This window comes from Mesoplodon bidens, assembly GCF_964165515.1.
Source record: "Mesoplodon bidens genome assembly, chromosome: 18".
Lineage (NCBI taxonomy): Eukaryota > Metazoa > Chordata > Mammalia > Artiodactyla > Ziphiidae > Mesoplodon > Mesoplodon bidens.
The window spans coordinates 53,692,276-53,713,780 of NC_138175.1; the positions used below are offsets into that span (position 1 = coordinate 53,692,276).

The 21,505-nt window shown below is 52.0% G+C and overlaps 2 protein-coding genes across 10 annotated transcripts; one reads left to right on the top strand and one right to left on the bottom strand.

Moving 5' to 3' along the window:
- Positions 1–22: 22 nt before the first annotated feature.
- TEAD2 (TEA domain transcription factor 2) lies at positions 23–15,298 on the bottom strand. Of its 4 annotated transcripts, none has more exons than XM_081215878.1 (12): positions 15,236–15,298; positions 13,337–13,574; positions 12,878–12,942; positions 12,351–12,413; positions 10,872–10,979; positions 10,718–10,776; positions 7,565–7,629; positions 6,366–6,514; positions 3,788–3,961; positions 2,018–2,140; positions 1,178–1,330; positions 23–636 (listed from the first exon to the last, which is right to left on the bottom strand). In XM_081215878.1, exons 2-12 carry the CDS (start codon positions 13,566–13,568, stop codon positions 523–525), a joined length of 1,305 nt encoding a protein of 434 aa, XP_081072004.1. In that variant the 5' UTR covers positions 13,569–13,574; positions 15,236–15,298; the 3' UTR covers positions 23–522. The 4 variants fall into 4 exon arrangements, with proteins under 4 accessions (XP_081072004.1, XP_081072002.1, XP_081072003.1 ...); XM_081215876.1 differs by having other exon boundaries at positions 1,979–2,140; XM_081215877.1 differs by having other exon boundaries at positions 1,979–2,140; positions 15,192–15,236.
- A 53-nt stretch (positions 15,299–15,351) lies between these two features.
- Positions 15,352–20,934, top strand: DKKL1 (dickkopf like acrosomal protein 1). 6 transcript variants are annotated; one of them, XM_081216217.1, is made up of 5 exons: positions 15,352–15,418; positions 17,512–17,719; positions 18,106–18,252; positions 18,374–18,466; positions 20,531–20,934. In XM_081216217.1, the coding sequence occupies exons 2-5, from the start codon at positions 17,531–17,533 to the stop codon at positions 20,831–20,833; spliced, it is 732 nt and encodes a 243-aa protein (XP_081072343.1). In that variant the 5' UTR covers positions 15,352–15,418; positions 17,512–17,530; the 3' UTR covers positions 20,834–20,934. The 6 variants fall into 6 exon arrangements, with proteins under 6 accessions (XP_081072343.1, XP_081072344.1, XP_081072346.1 ...); XM_081216218.1 differs by having other exon boundaries at positions 15,380–15,439; XM_081216220.1 differs by lacking the exon at positions 15,352–15,418 and adding an exon at positions 15,484–15,722.
- Positions 20,935–21,505: the final 571 nt, after the last annotated feature.

Here is a 21,505-nt window from a genome sequence, read left to right on the forward strand (position 1 = left end):
AAGTCACGACCCTAACACCCACTTATAAATATCTCTTGTTATATTAAAAAAAAAAATATTTCCAGGGCCCACCTGGCTCTACTACTGCACAGAAAGGGTTAACCTTCAAGATTCAATATCAGGGTCCTGGGATGGGGCTGGTAAGGAGAGGCAGATTGGGAAGAAGGGGGGTGCTGAAAAACAGAGGGACAAGCCAATGTGTAACGGGGGCCCTCCAAAACAGAGAAGGGGGAGGATGCCTGTCAGAGACAGAAACCAGTGCTGTCCCAGGGGTTGTCTCACTCCTGTCCCCAGTGTCAAATGCTCTGGAGTGATCTGTCCTTTCAGACACCCCTGTGAGGTCCCAATATCAGGATCCATCCTTTCCTCTCAGTCCCAGCCCATTCAACTCACCACTGAGCTTTTAAGGTCCTAAGAGGGAGCAGCCCACTCCCACCCCACCAAGTAAGAAGCGTGAGGAAAGCTGGAGGTCCTTCCTGGGAGGAGGGTATTCCAGGGGTGAGCCACTTCTGGGGTCCCCCTTCAGTCCCTGACCAGGCGGTAAATGTGGTGCTGGGCCCCCCGCTCACTGGTGGAGACCTCGAAGACATAGGCAGTGCAGAGCAGCAGTTCCTGGGTGTCTCTGTTTGTCACCACCTGCCAAGGAGGCCAGGAGAAGGGGTTTATGCTTAGAAGGGAGGGCAGGGAACACTGTGCCCTCCCCGAGGAATCATGGGATACCCAAGAAAGGGATCCCCACCATGTCATGTTCCCCCAGATAGATGGGATGCCAACATGCCAGGTTCTAGGTCTCAGGGTCAGTAGGGAGGGGCCTCACATCAGATGCTATATCACATTACAGGGTCATGGGGGTCCCCACCACATCATACTTCCCAAAGTTAAAGGATATTCTACCATATCATGTTCCCTGGGCTAAGGTTAGGTTCCCTGTGAAGGGGGTCCCCTAGGCTGAAGATCCACTGTGGGGTGTCCTCCAGGTCAATTTCCCTTTTATGAGAATGCTGTGGAATCCCCACCATAACAGTTCCCTGGGTAAACGGGTCCCCTAAGCTAAGGGTCAAGTGTGAGGTCCCCACTGTGTCAGTTTCCCAGGTAAAGGGTCCCTAGGCTGAGGGTCTGTTGCAGGTACTCCCCTCCATATCAGGGTCCCTGCTCAGGCCCAGCACCAGCGCATCACCTGGAGGATGGTGAAGTTCTCCAGGACACTGTTCATCATATAGCGCTCGGGCAGCTGCCGCAGCTTGTGTAGAAAATTCACCAGGTACTCACACATGGGTGAGCGCAGCAGGCGGTACACGAACCTCCCGTCCTCCAGCTGGGCACGCTCCGTCTGAACCAGGGGACAGGGAGTGGAGAGGACAGTGACTCAGAGACACAGGGGTCACCCCAGGAATTGAACCCCACTCCACGCCACCTTTCAGATGCCACACCCACTCCCCAATGCCATCTTCCCTCCATTGCCCCATCCACAGTGACCAAAGATGGGACCCTGAACCCTTGGGTACCCAGCTCAGGATCACTGAGCCTGGAACTAGGGACCCCTCCAGCCCCTCAAAGCTGTGCTCTGAACCCTCAAAACCCTCCAGGCCCTCAGATACCCTCAAACCCTCCAAAGACCCTCCATGAGATCTCCAAAGTCTATTTGACCTCTGTACTTGAGAACCCCCTCAAGCCCTCCGCAACCCCTAAGTGGGACCCTTGAACCTCCTTGCCCTGCGGACTCCTCCAAATCCACAAGAACCTTGTGAATCTTAGTGACTGTAAATCTCTGTACCACACAGTATCTTTAAACCCTCAAAGTGACCCCTACACATCACTTTGGAACTCCAGATTAGCTCTAAGCCCGTGCACCCCCCACCCACCATGCAGACCCCCAAAGGCCTGAGCTGTCGTGGCTCCCAGTCCATTTAGTCTGCACCCCCAAAGTGGCAGGTGGCTGGGCGCTCACCCGCCCAGAGCTCCACCCCTCCAGCCTCACCTCCACCTTCTCCACCACCTGCTTGCCAAAGGAGCAGACCTTGGAGGAACAGGTGAGGGTCATGTGCTCCAGGCTCTCGTACTGGCTGCTCACGCCATAGAAGCCACCACTGCTACCGCCGGCCCTCACCTCCTCGCCACTCGGGCCCCAGTTCAGGTCCGCCTGGGGATGGGGAGGCACAGGTAAGTTGGAGGGGGTGTCCTTTATAAACAGTGGGGACTCTTCTAAAGTGGGAACTCTGCTCCATGGCCTGGTGTCACCCATTGCCCTGCAGTTGCCCATCTCTCTTCCTCAACATTTAAAGTCCCCACCTCTCCATGGGCCAGTTTCTGGAGAAGACCCACCATTCCTTCCATCAGTGTTAAAGATGTCTGGGTCCCCCATGGTCCTGACCCTCTCTCCTCAGTAACTTCCCCACCAAGGAGGCCCTTTTCAACTTTTTCTCCTGAAACCCCCAACTCAGGAGTTCAGCCCCTTACAAGGGCCTGGTTACTAAGGAGGCAGCTATTCCCTAGCAACCAGAGGCTCTCCCTCAGGGCCCTTCCTGACCCTGGTTGCTAAGACAAGTGGCTATTCCCTAGCAACGGAGCATGGTGAGGTCTGGGGAAGCCTGACTCCTCTCTAGAAAACTCTCCCAGGCCCTTTCAGCCAATTCTCAGGTGTCAGATCCCTTCATGACCCCAGTGGCCAATTGGCAGACACTCCATTAGGCCAAGTGGAGCCTAATGAAGCCTAAGACCCCATCACACCTTTGGTCTGAGCCCCTTGGTCACCTTCCCAGGAGGCACCTCTCTTCCTTTTCCTAACTGTAGTTGCTAACTTGGTCAGGTCATTCTCCAGGGTAGTTTAGTCCTCTCCTCAGAGGCCTGACTCCATCCATCACCCTGGCAACAGGGCCTTGTGAAGCCAAAGAAAACAGAAGGCCTTCCCGGCCACTCCCCTGCAGCCCTTCACATACTGGGCTTCTGAAGGGTTGCTCTCCAGACCTGGGACCTTGTGAGGCCTGTCTTAAGCCCTAACAATGCCTAAAACTTCAGCAGCACATTCTCAGAGCTGTCTCAGGCCTCCACATCACACACCAGAATGCTTCATAACCATGGAAGCTACGGGCTTTCCTTCTCGGAGACTATGTATATCCCTCCACAGCCCTGGTTACCGCAAGAGTTAGCACCACCTGAACATTCACAATATTGATTGAACCCCTATAGCGTCAGTCATTGTACTGGACACCACACCAAATAAGCCTAAGAAACCCTCTTATTCACAATTACATACCTGGCTTAGGGCTTATATACATTAAGTGCTCAATAAATGATTGCTAAATAAATACAGGACTTTACAAAGCCACTCCCCAGCTCCTTCAGTCCCTTCCTCAAGGCCAGACATTCTTAGCAACAGGGTCTGGTGAAACCCAGTAAAGCCTCGTCCCCTCTTTAGAGACCAAACACTCCAGGATTCATTTGCTAAGGGGAAGGAGCCATTCCTTAGCAACAAGGTTTGGTGTGGTCAGGTGGGACATAGGGAAGTCTGAAATGTCACAAGCAAATCCCCAGGGCCATATCAGTTGCGTGACTGGGTGTGGCAAAGTCTAGTGGGACCTGGGGAGGCTGGAGGTCTCCATACCTGCACTGGTCCCATCCAAAACTCCTTGGTGTTCCTTGCTGCTGAGGGGGCTGACACTTTGAGCCATGAGGACTGGTAAGGCCCAGGCTGACCTGGTAAGTCCTGAGACTCTCCGTTAGAGCCAGTGGCCTTAGCTAGGAGGCCACGTGACTTGTGAGCACTTTTGTTTTTGGTGGTGGAACTCACCCAGAACTTGACCAGGAAGAAGGCATGGGGGGGCCCACGATCATACAGCTCCCGCAGACCACCCTTTTTCTCAGGGAATTTGTCATAGATCTGCCGGACGTCCACACTCTCAAGGGGGGGCGCTCCGGGGCTGGGGCAGTGCTGGCTGATGTGTACAAACAGGTGCCTCTGGTACTGAGGAGGGACAGCCACGGGTGAGGAGTGGGAGATGGGCTGGACCCCCAGCCCTCACTGCCCAAGCCCATCCCACACCCCGTCACCATCGCCACAGCTCCTGCTTGCTGTTCCACTGGGCCCAGCTCTCAGGCACTGTCCCCACTCCCTGCTGCCCCTTTACTCCCACAGTATCTCAGTCCCCAAGCCCTGTCCTTACTGTCCAGTTCCCTGCCCTGTCCCCTGCTCTCCATCCCCACAGCCCTGTCCTCTCCCACCCTCACCCCAGCCTTCTCCCTGGCCTCCCAGCCTCCAATTTCCTCTTCAGTTCTTCATTCACATGGCTACAGAGCTAACCCTGGCCCTCCCCTGCTCATAATCCTCCCATGGCTCCCCAGTACCCCTAGGACAAAGCCCACACCCCCTCCACCTGACCCTGTATTGAATAGGTGTTCATGGATGGATGGATGGATGGGTGGGAATCCACAGAGCCCACATCAGGACTTCCTATCTGTTCTTATTCTTATCACTTCTGTCCATACCCTGAAAATATGCCCCTTCTTCTCTTCCAATACAAATCCTCCTTCTGTCTTTCCAGGCCCAAGTCCGTCCAAATCTGCCTCTTCCTGAAAGCCTCCCTTGATCGCAATCAGATGGCATCTCTATACCCTACCTTTTCCGTGGTTCCCCATTACCCTCTAAACAAAGTCTGGGTCCCTCACTCAGCTTGGCAATGTCAGTTCCTCCAGAACCAGCACCCACCCACCTATCTGCAGCCTCACCAGCTCCCACCATATTCAATTATTTGTTTCCCTGAAAACTTCATGCTGTTTCTCTCTGTGTGTCTGAAACATCCAGTTCTGCACGTGGAAAATTCATCTCAGGGAAGTCTTTACTCACTCCCCAGGTATAATTACCCCTCTGTACACCCACAGAAATGTGAGCTTCCCCTATCACAGCACATACTTACTATTCAACAGACATCTGTCGAGAGACCTACTGTGTGCGGGCACTATTCTGGGTCCCAGGGCTACAAGGGCAAAATCCCTTACCCCACGGAGCTACCGGCAGAGACAGAAATTTTTAAAAATCATTCCATGGATAATATAACCTTCAGAGACTGACATATGCTATGAAAAAATAAAGCATAGTAATGCGGGCAAGACTGTCATTTTCCATAAAGTGACTTGGGAAAGCCAATCTGAGAAGACAATCAAGCAAAGGCCTGAATGAATGGAGGGAGGGAATGGGGATATCTGGGGCAAGGACATCCAGATGCAACGGCCCTGAACCAAGAGTGGGCCTGGCATGTTTGAGAAAGGGCATGGAGGTCAGTGTGGCAGAGCAGAGTAGACAAGGGTGAGAGGGCAGGAGGTAAGGTCAGAACAGGAATGAGGGTAAGATCAACCAGAGCTTTGTAGGCAACTGAAAGGACTTTAGCTTTTGTTCCAAGTGAGATGGGAGGGTTTTAACCTCATCTGACTTGGGTTTTACCAGGACCATGATATACAGCAACTGGCGTTTAGGTCACTACGGCAGAGACTGCTGCAGTTCACAAATCCCAGTTCCTTTTCACACAGCTAAACTACATTTCCCAGGCTCCTTTGCAGTTAGGTGTGACCACATGACTAAGTTCTGGCTAATGGGATGTGAGCAGACCTGATAGTTGCCACTTCCAAGCCAGATTCATAAAACCTGCATAAGTCTTGACTCTCTGCCTTCCACCATCTGCCAGCCAGATGCAGAGCATTCAGCAGCATCTTCTGAAGCCCTAGAAAATGGCAGAGCCGCAAAATGGAAGAAGCCTGGATTCCCCAAATCACTGTGTGGAAGGCTCCTACCAACCAGCCACACTGAAATGTTAATGAGTGAGAAACTTCTATGTTGTTCAGTCCCTGAGGGTTGGGAGTTATTTCTTCTAACAGTCAGTCCACTCTGACTAATATGGCATCTGTCTCCATCCTAGGCCAGGAAAGCTGGCACCTAGAAACAGATTTTCTTCTCCAGGCTCCCAGTATCCACCCCAAAGCCTGGCACACAGTAGGCACTTAAAAATTTTTACTGAATGAATGAACGATGTCCTGGATGATTTCTCTGGCCTTTCCAATCTATGACCCTATGACCTTCCACTTCCTTTATTCTACTTTATTCCACTTCCTTTATTCTAGTAGTTCTCAAAGTGTGGTCCCTGGACCAGCACCATCAACCTCACCTGCGAGCTTATTAGAAATGCAAATTCTCAGATCCTACACCAGAACAACTGAATCAGAAATTCCAAGGGTGGGCCTAGCAATCTGTGTTTTAACAAGCTCTCCATGTTATTCTGACACATGCTAAAATTTGAGAACCCCTGCTTTATGCTTTCCCTTCCTATAACCCCCTTCATTCCAAAACCCCCCAGTGACTATCCCAAAATTTCACTCACAGAATCAGCTGCATCTGGAGGTTCCACAAAGGCTGAGAACTCCACCAGCTGCAACCGAGCAGTGCCCAGAGCCCGAGCCTGCCAGGCTGGGGGTGATGGGGCAGGTGGGGGCAAAGCAGGAGGTGAGAGGGCTTGGGGGGGCTCGTACCCTAGAGAGAGAAGAACAAACAATAATAATTGCTAACATTTATTGAATATATCAAGCACTGTTCTCTCTTGCCTGCCTCCACTTAGAAGCTGAAAAAGCTAAATACTCACTTTCCCAGCCTCCCTTGCAGCTAGAGGTGGCCATGTGACACAGTCCTGGCCAATGAGACGTTAGGGGAAATCTGCTGGGGGGCTTCTGGGAAGGAGTTTCTTCCTGAATGAAAAAGACAGAACTTTGGGAGGAGAAAGCTTTTGGCTCTGGCCAAGTCCTGCTTGGGATGTGTTGCCTGGAGTCACAACAGCCATCTTGGGATAATAAAGCAGAGGCCAAGAGACCTATAGAGATGCCAGTCCTGGTATTGCTGAGGTGCTGAACCAGCACAGGAGCAGCCCACCTCCAGATTTTTTGTTATTTGGAATCATTAAAGCCTTTACTATTTAAGGCACTGTTAATTTGGATATTCTGTAACTTGCAGCCAAAAGCATTCCCAATTGATGAATCTGTGGAAACTGAGAGCTCTCTTTCACCAATGTGAGTTCTTAGGACCACATCAGCATGGACTTCCAGAAGCCATCTTTGCTACCAGGTGGGCAGAGCCTGCCTGGGAATGAAGCCACCACAGAGGAAAGCAGACCCAAGCAAGTCCTGATTGCTACCATTTGAGCCCCTGGATCCAGCCACGTCTGAAGGCATAACTCCTGAAATAACAGTTACCTGAACCAATAAATCCGCCCCCCCTTTTTTTTGGTCATCTAGCTTGATTTGGGTTTCTGTCATGTGCAGCTAAAGAATCTTGATTAATATATCAATGTCCCTGATGTCCTTTGGGTTAGCAAGTGACAGACTATAAACCCAGTAGATCTGGCTACAGAAGCCAGGCTCTTAACCACTATAAATTCTGTGACTCATCTTTCCATACCCCCACAGGCCCTGCCTGAGAGCTGGATCTCAGTAAGAATGTATCCCCTGATCAATGGAACGTTGAAGGAAAGGCAGTCAGGGCTGAGAAGAGAGAGGGGAAAACAAGAGAGAGTGGAGAACAGGCTCTTACCTGGGAGGTCAGTAGATGGAGGAGTCAGTGACAAGGAGAACGGTGTCTGCGAGAATGGCTTCACACTGAGGGAGAAAGGAAACTGGGGGTCAGTAAGAAGGAAAGATGCTAATCGTACCAGCTAACATTTACTGAGGGGCCATGACAAGCCAGACCCTGTGCAAGCACATTATGGGCACCATTTCATTGAAGCCTCACAGCCTATATGAGGTAGGTGTGATTACTGCTCTTCTCATTTTGCATAGGAGGAAACTGAGACAAACAGGGGTCAACTGACCCGCCCAAAGTCACACAGCTGGCATGGCGTAGCCTGGGCTCAAACCCAGATCAGTCCCAACCACAAAGCCTGTGGTCTTGAGGATATTTTGATGCCTCTCACAAAATGGCAGAAAGAGAACACAAATGGGGTCTCAAGAGGTGGGGAGAAAACAGAACAAATAGGAAACCTGGAGAAAGAGGAGGCTGAAGGCTCAAGAGGGTAGGGAGATTGTAAAGCAATTATACTGCAATAAAGATGTTAAAAAAAAAAATACAAAAAATACAAAAAAAAAAAAAGAGGGTAGGGAGAAAATGACCAGTGGGACATCAGGCAAAAGTTCAGGGTGGGGGTGAAGCACAACAGAATCTAAAGCAGTGTTGTCCAATGCCCAACAGCCAAACACAGAAGCAACCTAAGCATCCATCAACAGATGAACGGATAAAGATGTGGTACATGTACACAGTGGAATACAACTCAGCCATAAAAAAGAATGAAATAATGCCATTTGCAGCAACATGGATGGAACTAGAGATTATCATACTAAGTGAAGTAAGTCAGAAAGAGAAAGATAAATACCGCATGTTATCACTTATGTGTGGAATCTAAAATATGACACAAATGAACATGTCTACGAAACAGAAACAGACTCACAGACATGGAGAACTGACTTGCGGTTGCCAAGGGGAGAGGTGGGGGAGGGATGATGGACTGGGAGTTTGGGATTAGCAGATGCAAACTATTATATAGAGGATGGATAAACAAGGTCCTACTGTATAGCTCAGGGAACTATATTCAATATATCCTGTGATAAACCATGATGGGAAGAATATGAAGAAGAATGTATTTATATATAACTGAATCACTTTGCTGTACAGCGGAAATTAACACATTGTAAATCAACTATACTTCAATAAAATAAATGTTTAAAAAATAAAATAAAATAAAGCAGGGCTGTCCAATAGAATTTTCTGTGATGATGGAAATGTTCTATATCTGTGCCATGCAATACAGTAGCCACCGGCCACATGTGGCTACTGAGCACATGACCTGTGACTACTGAGTATGAATGTGGCTAGGATATTTGAGGAACTGAATTCTTTTTTTTGGCCATGCTGAGTGGCTTGCGGGATCTTCCCAACCAGGGGTTGAACCCGGTCCACAGCAGTGAAAGCGCCGAGTCCTAACCACTCTACCGCTAGGGAATTCCCAAGGAAGTGAATTCTTATTTAATTTTAATTAACTTAAATTTCTATAACCACATGTGGCTAGTGACTGCAGTATCCGACAACAAGGCTCTAGAAGCCAGTAACCTATGCTTAGCCCAGGAGATAGTGGTGAGGAGACTGAGATGTCAGAGGGCAGGCAGAGGCCAAGTGTCAAAATATCAGGATCAGAAAGACACAAACTCCATGGACATTTAGACCTGAACCCGCAGAAACCATAACCTAGTACTTGCCATCCCAGTTCTGAAATCTAAACCCCAATACCCTACCCTCTTACCCATTAGGGCCACTGCTCAAATGCCACCTCCTCAGAGAGGCCTCTCATGACCCCTGTCTAAAAAGAGGATATATACCCTGCTTTATTTCCCACATTTATTCTTTTCTTATTAATACTTATTTATTTATCTATATGTTTATTGTCTGTCTCCTCCCCTCTCCAAGTATATAAGCTCCGCGAAAGCAGGAATTCTAATTTGTTCAATGCTGGGTCCCCAGTACAAAAAGAGTACCAGGCACTTAGTAGGTGCTCAATAAACATCTGACTGACCAGCCAATGGCTTAATACTTCTCTCGGTTTCTGGAACTCCCCAAACTTTCACACCTCAGGGCCTTGGCACATGCTGTTTTCTCTACCTAAAATATTCCCAACCCTGTTATATACCTTGCTAAGTCCTACTTGGCCTTCAGTGCTACCTCCTCAGAAAAAAACCCAGAACTCTCTCCGTCACCCAAGAACCTGTTTTGATTCTCCACACCACGGCACACACTTCAATTTTGTGTTTATTTAGGTGATGATTTAATTAACATTCGTTGCCCCCATTTGACTATCAGCTCCATAAAAGGTGGGACCCCGATGCCCAGTGCGATGCTTGCTGAACCACCCCTTCTTCCAGCCCAACCCTCTCCCCTGCAAACCTGTAGTTCCTTCAGCCCCCACGGACTTGTTCTGACCCTTTCCCGTGTCCCCATCCAGCAGCACCTCCCCAGCAAACTTTTTTCTCTCCCAGCCTGGATCCACTTCCACCTCCATGGGCTGAAAACTCCATTTCCCATGAGCCTCTGGGGCCCTTTCTATCTTCTAGGCTTAAAACATATCCTGTCACCCTCAGGGCTCTCTCAGAGCTGAAAAGGGGCCCATTTTCTTCCTTCCGACTCTGAGAGAAGATAAAGAGTCCTGCTCTACCCTCAGGCCCAAGAACCACCTTTATGGGATGAGAACAAGCCTTTCCCATGAGCCTCTGGGGCCCAGACAATCTCACTGGGAGGTCATTATCCCCATGGGCATCCTACAGGCCCCTCACATTCATCACATCAATCCCATGCTGAGCTTATTTCCTCCTCAAACCCACTCCTCCCCCAGGTTGCACATTTCTGGATGGTCCCACCAACCCTAGTCACCAGCCAGACCCCAAGCACTCTCCTTGCCTCATCCCTCCTTCTCAGTCCATCAGGCCCTTCTCCTCTCTTCCCCATCCCCTCCTCACTATCCCAGCTCAGACCTAGTCTTCTTCTCCAGACCACTGCCCCAGCCTCCTCCCTGGGATTCAAATGCAGATAGCCTGACTGCAGAATCTATGTTCACAAGAGAGTTCGGAGCTGGAAGATGGGGTGAGAAAGGGCTGGAGGTGGGGGGAGGGGAGCAGGTGCTGAGCCAGAATAGGAAGTACTTACTCTGGAACATTCCAGGGGGGCCCAGAACCCCCCGACCAAAACTGGAAAAGCTCTGGGGTCTGAAGAGACAAAGAAGGGGGCTCAATCAATTTCCTGTTGAAACTGCAACCCCACCGCTCCAGCCCTGAACCCCACAATCCCCAACCCAGGCCACCTGTGGACCGGCGGGACCAAGTTTGGCCTGCAGGGAAGGTGCTGAGATGAGCTGGGCTGAGGACATGGTGGCCATTGTCTGGAAAGCCTTGTCCTTGGAAACCTGGTCCTGGAGGAAAAGTTGGAGGTCCATGTTAGTGGGAAGTCCCAGTCGACACAGGAAGGGTGGGACAATGGCATGGCAGGGCAAGCCCGCGGAGATGCAGAGTTGGGGAGCCAAGGCGAAGGGTTGGGTGAGGGTCCAAATCCCTCTCACTACAGCCCCCTGCCCCTCCTGGCCTCCTCAGGAATGTCTGGGAAAGGGAGAGGGTGGGAGGATGGGCAAGGGGACTTACCACATTCAGGGCCTGCCCATGGGGGTGGGGGAGGGTGCCAAAGGAAGAAAGAAAACACGACTTAGGAAATGAGGCCGGGACTGCCCCACTCCACCTTCCTGCCCTCCCAACCCCTACAGTCCAGCCACCCTGAGCTGAGCGATGGAAGGAAGGGGGAGCAAGGGATGAATATAGAACAGAAAGTAGAGAAAGCTAGGCCTAGAGGAGGAAAGGGGTTCCCATGCCCAGAATAAAAGACAGCAATGAGGGTTTCTAGGTTCAGAAAGAGCCGGAAGTGGAGGCTTCCGAATACACAGGCAACAGGAAATGAGACTTTTAGACCCAGAGAGAAGAGACGGTGAAGGTTTCCCAGCCCAGACAGGACAGAGGGGGACAGTGAGGTCCACAAAAGACCAAAGACCGGGAGTGAAGGTTTTCAGACTTAAAGAAAAAGGATGGGGAAGCTTCTGGGCGCAAAAAGAACAGGAAGTAGTGGTCCTCAAATCCTAAGGAAGAGGTAGAAAAGACCCCATATTCAGAGGAGTAGAAAATGAAGGTCTCAGGCCAAGATGGAACAGGAAATCCAGAGGATGCAAAAAAGAAAAGGGATATGAACATCTCCAAAAGGAAATGAAGATTTCTGGGCACAGAAAATGCAGGCAGGCAGCATGGAAAGATGAACCAGAAGGAGACAAAGAGGAGATCCTCACAGCATAAGAGGGAGAAGGCAGTGAGGGGAGGGGAGGGGAGGAGAGGAGAGGGAGGGTGAAGACAGCGGTAGTCAGAGGACAGGCCCAACGCCCCATCCTTCTTGCCTGTCCTAAGCTAAATCTCGGTTCCCCTCTCTCTATGACACTCTTTCTACCCAGGGTCTCTATTCACCCCCTTGCTGGGCCACTAACCCCCACCTTGGGTCTCTGCTCCCCCCATCTGTCTACCTCTCTGTGTGACTCCGTCCCCATCTCCGGGTCTCTGTCCCCCACCCTGGGTCTCTCCCTCTTTCTCTGGACCTCTGTTGCCCTCTCTCTCTGGGTCTCTATCCCCTCCACCCAGGTCTCTGTCCCCCTCTCTCTGGGTCCCTGTCCTCCTCTCTCTGGGTCTCTATCCCCCCTCTCAAGGTCTCTGCCTCCCTCTCAGGGTGTCTGCCACAGTCCTTTGACCTCTACCTTGAGCTTGGACTGGATTTCCCTCGATTTCCTTCGGGCCAAAACCTGGATATGACTAGATACCTGAAGGGAGTGACAAAGAAGCAGATTCAGGCCACAGTCACTCACCCCTTGCGTCCCGTACCCCTTCCCTCCCTCCAGGTGCCCCATGGAGCTGCTGAAACACGAAAGATGACAAATACATAGAAAGTGCCAGCTGTCTTGGAGCGTAAGGACACAGATGTGTCCATAAAGGCTATTCTTTTCTCACTAACACTACTGATCATCCTGAGACCCAGCAAATCCGGGTCTTATTTCTCTTCCCCATCCTTTTCTCTTTGGCTCTTCTGGTCCGTCTTACCCTCTAGTTCTCATGCAGCTGCTAAGAGAACTACACCAAAATAGGCACAGTTAGAGTGCCTATTAGGGGCCAAAAGGAAAGACAAAAACACATGAACAAGCTTCTCCCCTGATGTGAATCTGCTGGTAGGCTGACCCTGACAAGACAAGCCCACTCCAAACAGAAGCCCACAAGGCAGTCCTGAGACCTGTTTGCGAGTTCGAGTCTTCCCTGTTCTCAGCTTGATGTAGCGGGCAATCAGTTCATTCCGACCTGAAAAGTCAAAGATGGAACAGAGTTAGACCTTCAGCAGAACTTCCCAACAGAGAGGACACCAGGGAAGGAGAGAGAAGCAACATTTCCCAGAGGTCCACAGCAAGCCGGGGGCTATAAGGGAGAGGAGTTATGACTGCAGGCTTTGGAGCCAGTCTGCCTGGGTTCAAATCCCAGTTCCTCCACACACTGGTTCTTTGTGGCCTCAGACAAATCATTTAGCCTTGCTGGGCCTTGGTTTCCTCATTTGTGCAAATGGTGATGCTAACTCCTACCTGAGTCATTCGGAGGATACAATGTGCTTTTATGTGAACTGTGCTTAGAGCTCCATCAGTGTTGCTTAATATTTTTATTAACCAGTGGGGGCTAAGGCAAAAGAGCGGGCTGGACTCACCATACATCTTGCCTTCATCGGACAGGATGATTTTCCGCCGGCCACAGGGTGGGTAGATGGCCAGGGCCTCCTGGAAGCTCTGTTCGATGTCTGGACTCCAGACACCCTCTGCGTCTGGGCCCCCGTCTCCCCCCGCCCCCTCACTGCCGCCAGTGCCCTCCTCGCTTCCTTCCTCACTTCCTGTCCAGCCGCTGCCATCGTCCAGGGGGGCCCCAGCCCGGGGTTCCCCCATCTGGGCCTGGAGGAACACAGAGCTCAGCAACGTTCCCCTGACCCACCCAGAGGGACCTCCGAGCAGGGTGGGCTAGAAGTCCAGACGGCTGGGGGGGCACCCAGACCCTTGGACCTGAGGGAGAAGAGGTTCGGGGATCTGGACCCCTGGGTCTGAGAAAGGAGGGGGCTGGAGGCCGAACTCCTGGATCTGAGGGAAGCAGGAGACTGGGGGCCTGGACTCCTGGGTCCTGGAGGAGAAAGGGGCTGGATTTCTGGGGAAGCTTAGGGTGAGAGCGTTCTCCTCTGTGTTCTCAGGGGAGCCTGGATTGTGATGAAGTCTTGAAGACCCCAGAGTAATGACTAGGGTCCAGGAGGGCTGAAAATTTGGGTGTGGATTACTGGTTTAAAGAAGACAGGAGTCAGAGCCTAGTTGCAGGGAAGGGGGACATGGGTGAGATCTTCTCAGTCCCACCCCGAGAACAGGTGCCAGGATGTGAGCAGTAGCTGCTAGAAAAGAAGGAGGGGCACAGGCCCTAGTAAGGCTGAGGGGAGATCCAGAGAGAGGGGGACAGAGACTTAGAGAGAGAGAAGGACAGAGTCCCAGACAGAGGGAACAGAGACCCAGTGTCGGGGGACAGAGACCCAGAGGGAAGGGGACAGAGACTCAGGGCACAAACTCAAGCCAAGACCAGGAAAGACCTACAGAACCACAGACTGGGGGGCAGGGGCTCCCTGCCATCAGGAGAATCAGAACAAAGGGCCCAGGCGTCCCCTCCCCCAGTTTCCCACAACTCCCATTAGGGGAGGGGCTGGCCAGTGAGGGCGCCTCCTCTCTGGCCCCCGGCCCCGCCCCTTCCCTCCCCTTCCTCCCCCCCACCCCACCCCCCCGGCCCCGCGGCATGGGCTCCGATCCAACTCAAGTTCCCAGTGACTTTCCGGAGGCCGGGAACAGGGGAAAACTTTTTCCAATACAGTCAGATCCCGCCTCCCTGGCGGCTCCACGTCTTCCACAGCTTTCCCAGGACCCCAGAGTCCAGGCCCCCAACCCCCTCCTTCCTCGGACCCCGGAGCTCCGGCCCAGACAGACAAAGACCCCTGGCCGAGCCCAGTGGCGCTGAGGCATTCAGGACCCCCGTAGGCCAAAATCCCAGCCCAGCTCTCCCCCATGTGGCCAGACAAAGGGGCGGAGGAGCTGAGTCAGAAAGGTCCCCACTAATTTCCTGCCCCAGGCCCCAAACCTCCAAAGAGACAAGACTGAAGATCCAGAAAGCACCGTAGCCCCCCCTTCTGCCACCCAGGAGGCCTCCTTTCTCCATGAGGAGGACCAGGCGCCCACAAATGACACACACAAACCAATTCGATCAGAAACAAGCATGGGGCCCTTCCTCACTTGAAACCGATACCTCCACAGACATTCCCCCCACAATCCCCTATCCTCACCGACTCCCAGGCGCACACTCCCAAACTCAGACCCATCAACAGACACACCCCAACTCTGGCGAAAGTTCCAACTCCACACTTAGACTCAGTCACGAGCGCAAACTCGCCCGCCCCCGGCAAAAAGAGGGTTGCAAGCAATTCAGAGACGGTCCCACAAACACCTCAACTCATAACGCATAACTTCCCACCCGAGCTCACACACCCCAAAGCAGGATCCCCGACTCCCGCCGGCGCCTTCCTACCTACCTCCCGGCCTGGGGCTGGGGAGCCGCGGGCGGGCGGGGCGCTGCGAGGGAGAAAGTTGCCCGGGAGCTTTGTTTGGGAAAAGTGGGAGGGACCGGAGGGGGGGCGGGTCCGGGCGCCGGACAGCGGGAAGGGGGATCCGACGGTGACAGTCTGGGAGAGGATTTTTGCTTTGGGAAAAGACAGGTGAAGTCTAGCTGGGGCCTGGTGAGAATTTCGGGATTCTGATGCTTGGATCCCTGAGAGAGGAGGAGAATTGGGGGTCTGGACACCTGGGTCTGAGGGAGGAATAATGGGGACCAGGAAACCTGTCTGTATCTGAAAGAGGAGGAAACTGGGGGCCAAGATTCCTGAGTCTGGAGGAAGAATGGTCTGGGGGCCTGGACTCCTGGCTACCCTCTAGTGTAGTTTGTGTGTTGGAGATGTGGAAGTGATTGATAGGAACACAAAAGAATCCTGTTCAGCGTCAAGTATATTTTTGAGACTAGAGGTATGGGGTTGGTTGTTTTTTTTTTTAATTTTTAAAGTCTTTATTGAATTTGTTACAATATTGCTTCTGTTTTATGTTTTGGTTTTTTGGCCGCGAGGCATGTGGGATCTTAGCTCCCCGCCCAGGGATTGAACCCGCACCCTCTGCATTAGAAGGTGAAGTCTTAACCGCTGGGCCACCAGGGAAGTCCCTGGGGATGGGTTTTTGATTGATTTCCACTGATTTCTTTTGATTGATTGGTTTCCTTATTACCTCATCAGAGTTAAGGGTCGTGGGCAAGACGACTGGGAGTTTATTGGAGTTTCACCAAGGTGGAGACTCGCGCATCCACACGCAGTAGTGGACTAGAGGTGGCAGCTGTCCCAGGACCCGGGGAGAGCCTCGGTGCCTGAGGAAAAAGATGAGGGTCCCGTAATTATACCCCTTAAAGATGAAGGGTCCCTTAAAAATGAGGAGTTGAGTGTTCAAACTCAAAAGACAAGAGGGGGGGCTTCCCTGGTGGCGCAGTGGTTGAGAGTCCGCCTGCCGATGCAGGGGACACGGGTTCGTGCCCCGGTCCGGGAGGATCCCACATGCCGCGGAGCGGCTGGGCCTGTGAGCCATGGCCGCTGAGCCTGCGCGTCCAGAGCCTGTGCTCCGCAGCGGGAGAGGCCACAACAGTGAGAGGTCCGCGTACCGCAAAAAAAAAAAAGAGAGAGAGAGAGACAAGAGGGGCTGGGGTCCAGACTCTGGGGTCCTGAGGAAAAAGGGAGCCCGGATTCCGGGTTCCTTGTAAGGTGGTACATAGGACTGGATTTAGGGTTTCTTGAGAGGGCAGAGCTTTTTAGTGGAACCGAAGAGGGCTCGGGGTTCAGCGTCCCTACATTGCACTCTATTGAGCGTATTAATCGTTTCAAAACCTGGAGAAGACGAAAAAGGACACGGAGAAACTCTCAGAGATAGATACAAAACTAAGCAGTGGGGTATTCAGAAGGACTGCTCGGACACGGGTATTTCATGAGCAGAGAGAGCCTAGGAATAGAACTGAGGACGCTAGGGGAAAGATCTGGGGCACAGATGCGTGGCCTAGGTGGGGGCGTGGCTCTAAGTCAGGGGCGGGGCCACCTGCGATTGCAGAGTGACTCCGGCACGATGGCCACGATCAGAGAACAGAGGCAACACTGGTTCTCCAGGGCCGAGGTCAACCGACAGGAGCGTGGTCTGACTATGGGGGTGTGAACTTGAAATCAACGCCCGGCTCTGGGTAAAGGGGCGTGGCCCTTCCCTTAGGGGCGTGACTGTCCAATAGAGGGCTGGGCTCCTGGGTGAGGTCAACAAACGGGGGCGTGGTCAGACAACAGAGGCGAGTCTATGCCTCGAGGAGCTCATCCAACGTTCCAGGTATCCGGCCTGGGCTGGAGATCGGAACTGTTTGGATTTAACAGTCCGTGAACTGCCAGAGTCTTGAGAGTCCGGTGACCGGGCTGTGGTCTAGTATAAAGGCGGGTCCCAGAAGAAGGGGCGGGGCGTGGGAGAAGGTGAGGAGGAACGAGATCTGGATACTAATGTGGGCGAAGGAGAGGAACGAGCTCTGTTGTGTGAGGCAGAGCCCAGAAGAGCCGGGCCTGAGGGGAGGGGAGGGGCCTGGCACGATGGAGGGGGTTGGAGCAGAAGATAACGGGGGGGAATGGGCGGGGTGTGCGGAGCTCCTGGGCCAGGGATAGGAAGGAGTTGTTGTCTAGGGTGGGGGTGTGGGCACTTAGGGGACGGAGCCTTTATGGGGGGGCTCTGACCCCTACCCTTGCCATAGCCTCCCGGCCGTTCCCGCAATGTGGCACCCGCTGGTCCTGTTGCTGCTGCTCCACTCTGCCTCGGTGCCCCCCTCCACTGCAGCCCCGATCCGCGATGGTGACGCCCAGGAGAGCTCCTCGGGTTTTCTAGGTCCCCAGAGTCTACTCCAATGCTTCATCCGGCTTTTCCTGAAAGTAAGCGCTGCCGTGTGTTGGGGAAAAGAAGAGGTACAGAGAAGAGGGACAGGGGCAGATGGTGACTGAGGGATGGAAGGGGTTCAGGGAGACAGAGTGGGAGACGGGTCGCGGCCAGATAGAAAGATAGACAGAGAGAGGAGTCAAGGGCCAGAGAGAGCGTGCAACTGGGAGGCCGAGAGACAGGAAGAGAGGGAGGGAGACCGGCAGAGAGACAGACAGACAGGAGGAGAGGGATGGGGACAGAGAGACAGAAGACAGATGGGGGCAGGAATAGGAAAGTAATGGGACAGATGGGGAAAGGAGGTGACCTGGTGAGGCCCTAAGGGTCAGAGGATGGAGAGAGAAGGGGATCCTGCCAAGGCTACAGATGTCCTGGGGAGTCCGGAGGTCCAGCAGCTCACCGATTCCTCCCCCAGCCCCAGGATGACCTGCTGCAGGGCATGGACAGCTTCTTCTCTGCTCCTATGGACTTCCGGGGCCTCCCTAGGAACTACCACCACGAAGAGAACCATAAGCACAGGCTGGGAAACAAAACTCTCTCCAGCCACCTCCAGACTGACAAGGTGCCTATGCCAGGAAGTCCCTCCTGGAGTCTCCCTAAGATCCCTCATGCTGCAGTATCTGTCGCGGAGGAGGGCATAGGAGGAAAGAAGTTTTTTCTTACTCTCCTTTGGGTCCTCACAGGTGACCAACAACGAGACAGGAGAGGTGCTGATCTCTGAGAAGGTGGTGGCATCCATCGAGCCAGGAGAGGGGAGCTTGCAGGGTGACTGGAAGGTTAGGACACGCCCCCAGCAAAGTGTCCAAGCCCAAACACTTTCTGTAGTTTAGGGGGAAAAGATGAATTGACTCTCCCACTCCCTCTGTGCTGGACACCCTCTCTCTGGGCCTCAGTTTTGTCATCTGTCAAAAGGGACTAACCAGCTCTCAGAAATGAGGCTTACAACCTCAGAGTACATCCTTGCTTGCTTCAAACCCCAGAGGGTTTTGTAAGCCAGAAACAGTGCTTTTCATTCCAAGTGTTTGGTAAGATTCACCCTCGTAAACCTCAAAGTGTCTTTTGATCTCAAAGCGCTCTGCAAACCTCCAAGGATTTTTTAATCTATCCCAAAGTGCTTGGTAAATCTCTCCCTTGTAAACGTCAAAATGTGATTTTTAATAATTCCTAAGTACTTTATGAACCCCAAATGCTTTGTGTATCTCACCTTTGTAAACCTCAAAGAGTGATTCTAATCACAAAGTGCTTATTTTTTGGTCCTAAAATGTTGTAAGAACACTCAAGTGCTTGGCAAACCCACATGGTTCTCCCACACACACTCCCAATTTTTTATTTTAAAGATTTCCAATCTACAGAAAAGTTGCAAAAACAATAGTACCATAAACCTGTATCCACTTTTCCACAGAGCAGGGTTTCTCAACATCAGCACCATTGGCATTTGGGGCTGGGTAATTTTTTGTTGTAGGGGGCTGTCCCGGGTCCTATACGATGTTTAGCAGCATCCCTGCCTCTACCCACTAGATGGATGTAGCACCCACACCCCCTCCAGTTGTGACAACCAAAAATGTCTCTAGACTTGGGTTGAAAACCAACCACTGGCCTAGATTCACCACTTGTTAACATTTTACCATACTGACTTTCTTTTTACTTTTTTATTTTTGAACCATATGACAGTAAATTCTTGACATCATGACACATGACCCCTAGATCCTTCAGCAGATATCTCCTAAGAATAATGCATTCGCTTGTGTGTTACCACAGTCCCATTTTTACACCCAAGAAATTTAACATTGATATCAGACTATTATCTCTGTATTAGTTTGCTAGGGCTGCCGTAACAAAGTCCCACAGATTGGGTGGCTTAAACAACAGACGTGTATTGTCTCACGGTTCTGGAGGCTAGATGTCCAAGATCAAGCTGTCAGCAGGGTTGGTTCCTTCAGAGGGCTGTTGGGGAGAATCTGTTCCATGCCTCTTCCCTAACTTCTGGTGGTTTGCTGACAATTCTTTAGCGTTCCTTGGCATGTAGATGCATCATCCCCATCTCTGCCTTCATCTTTGCATGGGGTTCTCCCTATGTGCATTTCTATGTCCAGATTTCCCCTTTGCATAAGAACACCAGTCAGATTAGAGCCCACTCTAATGACCTCATCTTAACTAATGAAAACTACATAGTGACCCTATTTCCAAACGAGATTACATTCTGAGCTACTAGGGTCCTAATGGACCTCAACATATGAATTGGAGAGTGGGGGAGACACAATTCAACCTGTAACCATCTCCTATGGGGCTTCCCAAACCTCAACGTACTGAAATGTAGACTCTGATTCAGTAGGTCTGGATGGGGTGGGGCCCGCTCATTTGCACGTCTAACAAGCTCCCAAGTGATGCTGACGCTGCTGGTCCACAACCCTCACTTTGAGTAGCAAGGACCGAACAGACATTGAAATGTCCCTGCTGGACCAAAAGCTGTCCACAAGAGCTGATGTGATTGATGTTTGATCCAGGATTCAGTCAAGGATCACATGTTGCAACTGTGGTCATGATTCTTTAATCCCAAAGTGCTTTGTACATTTCAAACTGCTTTCTAAACCTCAGGGAATGCTTAATCCTAAAGTGCTTCTGAAATCTCCAAAATGCGTTTTCAAACCCAGAGTATTCTGTAAACCTCAGAGTATTCTTAATTCTAAAGTGCTTATAAACCCGAGTGTTTTGTAAACTGCAGGGTGAGCTTTTAATTCCCAAAGCATCCCATAGGTGGCAAAGTGGGTTGAATATGCCAGGGGAGCATCTTGAGGCTGCCACTTGGAGTTTGAGAGGGTCTCCTTGTGCCTCTTCACCAGGTAAGCAAGAAAGAGGAGAAGGAGGCCCTGGTGCCTCTCCCAAAGGCCGTGGACAACTTCCACCCGGAACCCCACCCTCGAATGGTCTTCTGGACCATGAAGCTGCCACGGCAGAGGTCCCACCAGGATGCCCAGAAGAGCGGCCACTGGCTCAGTGAGAAGCAACACCGCCTGCACGCCATCCGGGATGGGCTCCAAGAGGGGACCCGCAAGGACGTCCTCGAAGAGGGGACCCAGAGCTCCTCTCATGCCAGGCTGCCTGCCCGCAAGACCCACTTCCTATATATCCTCAGGCCCGCCTAGCAGTTATAGGGGTAGGGGCCGGGGAACACCTGCATGTACCCCCCACACCAGACCCCGCCCCAGGCACCATATGGAAATTAAACTTTTCCTTACATCCAGCAGCACTGTCTCCTTTGGAGATCTGTCCTCAGGCCTCAGCCAGCCAGGCCATGGCAAGTCCCCCCAGCCCTAACCTTCAGCCTGACATCTGGCTGAGCTGTTAGCTCCTGCCAATGTCTCTGTGTTGTTTTCTGATTCGGACGCCGTCTGTCTTCTGATTGAGCAACTCTGTGACCTCCAGCCCCATCAGTATCCTCAGTCCCCATCCCTGTCACCTCCAGCTCCGTCTGCCCTCTGGCTCCCAGCCCTTTCACTCCAGTCCTGTCTGTCCACTCTGCCCTTGCATTAGTTTCCTGTTACTGCTGCAAAAAATGACCGCCAAGGTAGCAACTTAAAACAACACAAATGTATCCTCTCACGGGTCTATAGGTCAGAAATCCAGGATGGCTGGGCTGGTCCTCTGTGCAGGTATCACAAGGGCAACATCGAGGTGTTAGCCAGCGGGATTCTTACCTGGAGGCTCTGGGACAGCTCTGCTTTGAAGATCATTCAGGTTGTTGGCACAGTCAAGTCCCTTGGGGTTGAACTGAGGTCCCTGCTTCCTTGCTGGCTGTCACTGGGGCCACCCACACT